At 38.2% G+C, this 5314-nt stretch overlaps 1 protein-coding gene across 1 annotated transcript; it reads right to left on the bottom strand.

Moving 5' to 3' along the window:
- Positions 1-1558: 1558 nt before the first annotated feature.
- Positions 1559-4108, bottom strand: LOC138843401 (beta-defensin 33-like). Its single transcript, XM_089303247.1, has 2 exons — positions 4051-4108; positions 1559-1722 (listed from the first exon to the last, which is right to left on the bottom strand). Exons 1-2 carry the CDS (start codon positions 4106-4108, stop codon positions 1592-1594), a joined length of 189 nt encoding a protein of 62 aa, XP_089159373.1. The 3' UTR covers positions 1559-1591.
- Positions 4109-5314: the final 1206 nt, after the last annotated feature.

The following is a 5314-nucleotide window of genomic DNA, read 5'->3' as shown; positions in this document are numbered from 1 at the left end:
AGAGATCAAGGAAAAAGATAGTGATTTATGGGAGCTTAGGACTCACATAGTGAGAGCTGAGACCTCATTGACAACTGAGAGCATATGCAGAGGAAGGGAGGGTGGGAACTCATCTGTCTGTTGCTGAAACATTCAAGGGATACACATGGGCCAGGCCTTCAGCACAAATACTGAAAAGCAACTGTCAGAGAAGAGATGGGAAGCATACCAGAAGCCAGGACTCTGAAGATGTCCAGGTGGAGGGAGCTGACTGTCAGCCAGCAGGTGGAGATGTTACTTATGTTAGCTTCCTGAACAGCTTTTCTGGTAAGCAACACCATAATCATTTCAAGAGTGCCATAGACATATGGGAACAAAATCATTGTAATGACTGCTCCAACTCTGATGTCTACTACAATAATTATGCAAGCTTCAATTCAGTCCATTTGGTATAGACATTTGGCTTCTGATAGTCTATCCTCCTCATGGTATCAATGGCAAGATCATTATTTATTGCAGATTATAGGGAACAGACTCTATAGAACTTTTCACACACTCTGGCGCCTCCCAGGGAATGGCTTTCTTAACTCCATGCTGAAGGGGCAGCCTTTTGGGACTTCCTTGGGGCTAAAGTGAAAGTATAACTCTGTGCACAATATGCAACAAATTGATTCCAACATTTCTACCCTTCCTACAATTTATACTACAAGTGTTCAGACACCTTGACTTCATTCAGTGTCTCACTGAGCTCATGTTTAAGTCAACCAAACACCTCAGAGCCACCCATGGTAAATTAACTAAAGCTGTTTAATGCAGTGTCACTAATGTGTACATACCCATGTACTTGGCCTGATCTCATGCTGTATTGTTTCTTTCCTGTTACAACGCTCTTGGGATGTATGAGAGTACTTCAGAGTTTATGAGATAGTAAGATTAAAACTGTTTACTTTATTGCAAAAATTTTGAAATCCATGCATAGCTTTTTGCATAATAAATACACACTATATTAATGTTTTAGAGACAATCAGGTGCATGGATTTAAAAATTCTTTTACATGAAAATAAACTTATTTTTTAATTCCATTTTAATGAACTTTCTTTAGTACTCATATTAAAATATATTTCTTGGGTTTATGCTGTCAAGTATTGTCAAAAACTTGACATTATTTTTAAAAATTATGCATTTATTTGTTTCACTTATTTCAAAGGCAGACACAGATCTCTCATCTATTGGATCACTCCCTGAATACACACAACAGCTGGGATGGGATAGGCTGAATAGGAGCCTGGAACTGAATCTGGGTTTCCCATGTATGTAGCAGGAACTCAATTATTTGAGCCATTATTATCATCAATAACCTTTGTGGTATTTCCACCTATAATCAACCAAGGCACAGAAACTGACCTAGACAAGGAAAGGGTTTGTTCACAGTCAATTCATGGCTTATCCAAACCTAGAATCTTAAACCCTCCCATCCAGTTCAATGGCCTGCCTCATAGGCAAGGCCTCAGAAAGACAAGAGGAAGGGTCTTGTGTTGGTGATGGCTTTATTAAGCAGAAGTCAGGGAAGGTTGCCTCTCACACTTCCCTGAAGGTTCTCAGGGTATGGCGGCTATAGTCTACAGCAGTGTTTTTTCCGACTCTTGCATTGTGCTGGAAGAATGGAGCAGCCATGTGTTTTCTGGTGCTTGCAGGCACCACCCATGTTTTCACACATAAGGAACTTCCTTTGTCTTTGATACCCTGTAAGGGAACAGGGCATAAAGAAACAGAAACATAAAATCTCACTTAAACAAAGCTACTGGAATCCACCTTCTTTAACAGTAAAAACTGACTTCCTGTTCAGGTATAACCTGTGAGCTTAGAGTGATTCTTACATTTGTAAATTGGTTGAAATTTCACAAAAAGAATAGTATCTGTTGACACATGGAAATCATGACATTCAAACTCCATTGACCATAAACTAAGTTGTATGGAAAGAGAGCCACATTGCTGATTTGCATTCTCTGTGGCTGCTTTCATACTAAAAGCAGGGATGAATCGTGGTTAAGAACACACGGCGTACAAAGCCCAAGTGTTTATTATCAGATCCTTAGAAGAAAAAGCTTCATGATTCTAGAGTACAGTCTCTTGATTTTCACTTGCCTTCATGAGCTCTTCATGAAAGTTTCCTAAGTGCATTCTCCCCCATAACAGGGCAAGGGCTTGACAAGTATGTACCACAAATGAAGTAATGTGTTAAGTGCATGAACAGTCGAGTGATGCATACCATATTTTCACCTTGAATAGCCTGCCTCCCATATTCAATACAATGTGGGTTGTTTCCTAAGCTGAGAAACATTAATCAAAACCATGGAATATAATGACACCTGTCTTCCTACACACTGATGAGTTAGACTACAAAGAAAATGTTTGGAGGTTGAAAGGCTTGACTATGGCAATTCAGAGAGCAGTATGAGAATAGAGATGATCTGAATAATGTGCACAGTCAAGAAAGAAAGAAAACGGCAAATGACAATGAGGAAACAAGAAATGTGAAATGTTTCTGTCAGAGATTATGGCTGTGAAAGATATGAGAAAAGGACACTCAGCTAAGAGTTAAGGGACTGGGCTCCTCATACATGCTCTAACAAAGTAGTTATGGGCAAGCAGATTTTTCTCTGGAAGAAAAGAAAGTTCTTTTTTTGGAAGAAGGGAAGGCTAAATATCTATCTATACAGATATAGATAAATAGCTATATCTTTATCTACATCTATATCTACATGTCTGCCATCTATCTATATCTATCAACCTATATCACCAGACTGTCATCTACTATCTATCTATCTATATCTATGATATACCTATCAATCTATCTATATTTATGAACTGTGCATTTATTTTTATGATCTATCATCTCTATATATCTGTGATCTATCTATCATCAATACATATATAGTATCTATCTATCTCTGTCATCTATCAATCATCTATTATCTATCTTAATTATCTTTTTGTCTAATTACCACAAAACTGTTCAATAAACAGGTCTGACTGTTTTCTTGACATAGAGTGAGATTGCCTTTCTCTCCTTTGTGTGACTGAGCGGGGCCATGAGACTTGGTTAGTTAATGAATTTTGAACAGAAGTGATATGTCCTTTCAGAGTGGAGCCCTTAATTGCCAAAGTGAGATTCTTTGGATCTCTTTCTTTTATAGTGACCAGCAACACTCACAGTGGTAGCCACTCCATCTACTGTGCCTGAATGCTTACACTGAGGTCATGATGGATTCAAACCAGAATTAAGACTTGTTTTCAGATGCAAATATTTGGATGTTTTGATCACAGCATAACCTGGCCTAATACATGCAAGAATGTCACCAGGTTACAATCAGGATCCCTAGTTAAATTTGAATTTCAGAAAATGAATAATCTTTTAGAAGAAGCATGTCCCAAATATAATTTGGGAAATCTTCATGCTAAAGAGTATTCAGTGTTTATATATAGTTTAATAATTGGATTTATTGAATATTTAAGAAGAACATGGTCTTGGGACCACACTATAATAGTCTTAAGTCCTAGTGTCATTCCACATAACCTGTAAGGCCTGGAACAAGTTACGTCATTTATGAGTCTCTCTGTAAGACAGGGTTAAATGTACCTATCCCATAAGTATGGTTATGGAAATGCCTGTGGGAGAGAGCCTTAAAAGTTTCTGTTGTGGTATTTTATAAAGAGAAAGGGGTCAATATAATTTGCTGTTATCATTGTTAGTGTTATTGCTATGACTTTTTTCACATGGAAATTGTCTATAAAGTCCACTGCAACTGTTATCTATCACAATTATTGGTTATATGTGCTATCTCCCACAAGCACTAGATAAGGGTAACCTTGGGACAATCTCTGACATTGTTTGAGTTTCTCTCTCTTACTTGTGACCTGGAGTGTGTAGTGCATGTGTGCATCTTTCAGCTCTGACATTGGTCAGTCACCGCACACATTAGTGCATGCTTGAGTTCAAATGCATTCTTGAATCAGCATGGGCTGCTTTGGCTCTACCACATCATCCTACCATAGAGATTCAAAGCTTACCTGATGCTTTCTGGACAAGACACACAAGGAGGAGAAAGAGAAGGGACAGCAGCTTCATATTGGGAAGAGTACTCAGCACTGAAGTGCTTCTGATAGTGTCTGAAGGTGGCGCTGTCCTCAACGAGCATCAGTGGGGCAGGTGATCTGGGAGAGAATTTGAAAAGTTCAGCTGAAGGTAAAAAGCTTGCATGAGTATTTTTGACATGTTCTAATTTGAGAATGTTTCATTTCTGGACACATAATTATAAATCCAAGTTTCCTCTTGCCAAAAAGAAGGGTTTTATAGGTCAGCATTTTCTAGTGGATTCTTATTTCTGCTAATTGGTCTGAGTTTTGGTGCACTTTTTAGAAGAAATTACTACAAAACAATGATATTTTTGGGTATCTTTCATTTATTCATTTATCCTATATACAAGTTTAAATACCTGTCAGGTTTCCTTAAGGAATACAAAAAAATTAGGCCTTTTTAGAAGCTAAAAAGGGAGAAAGAATTTTGCAAGGGGAAATTTCTTTTTATTTTTTCACTTCTTGTGGTAAAATATTTAACCACAAGCAGAAAGTGTATCTGAAAAAGGACATGCATCAAATGTGCACAAGGAATTCTAAAAATCTCAATAACAAGAAAATAACCCTAAAATAGGTTGAAATACTTGATAGGTCTTTTTTTATTTTTTAATTTTTTTAATTTAAAGATTTATTTATTTGAAAGGCAAAGTTACAGAGAGGTGGAAGCAGAGAGAGAGAGAGAGGTCTTCTACCCCCTGGTTCACTCCTCAGGTGGCTGCAATGGCCAGAAGTGCACCAGTCTGAAGCCAGAAGTCAGGAGCTTCTTCCAGGTCTCCTACGTAGGTGCAGAGGCCCAAGGACCTGGGCCATCTTCTACTGCTTTCCTAGGCCATAGCAGAGAGCTGGATCAGAAGTGGAGCAGCCAGGAGTCGAACTGGCACCCATATGGGATGCTGGCACTACAGGTGGTGGCTTTACCCGCTACACCTCAGTATAGGCCCCTGATAGGTCTTTCAACAAAGAACTCATGTAGATGGCGAACAAACATATGAAAATGTTCTCATCATCATTTGTCATTAGGCAATTTCAAATCAAAGCAAAATGATACATTACTATATTGAATAACAATGGTGAAGGTGGGTATCCTTATCTGGTTCTGGATCTTAGAGGAAATGTTTCCAACTTTTTCCTACTCAATATGATACTGACTGTGGGTTTGTCATATACTGTCTTGATTGTGTTGAGGGATGTTCTTTCT

Source organism: Oryctolagus cuniculus, chromosome 8 (genome assembly GCF_051225735.1).
Source record: "Oryctolagus cuniculus isolate XC-2025 breed Fujian yellow rabbit chromosome 8, ASM5122573v1, whole genome shotgun sequence".
Classification (NCBI taxonomy): Eukaryota; Metazoa; Chordata; class Mammalia; order Lagomorpha; family Leporidae; genus Oryctolagus; species Oryctolagus cuniculus.
This window is presented reverse-complemented; position numbering and strand designations above follow the sequence as displayed.

Excerpts from the sequence above, each read along its gene's own strand:
- LOC138843401 (XM_089303247.1), bottom strand. The coding sequence starts at position 4,108 with ATGAAGCTGCTGTCCCTTCTCTTTCTCCTCCTTGTGTGTCTTGTCCAG. Across the intron at positions 1,723-4,050 it reads TCTTGTCCAGAAAGCATCAG|GGTATCAAAGACAAAGGAAG; the intron begins GTAAGCTTTGAA and ends GTTCCCTTACAG.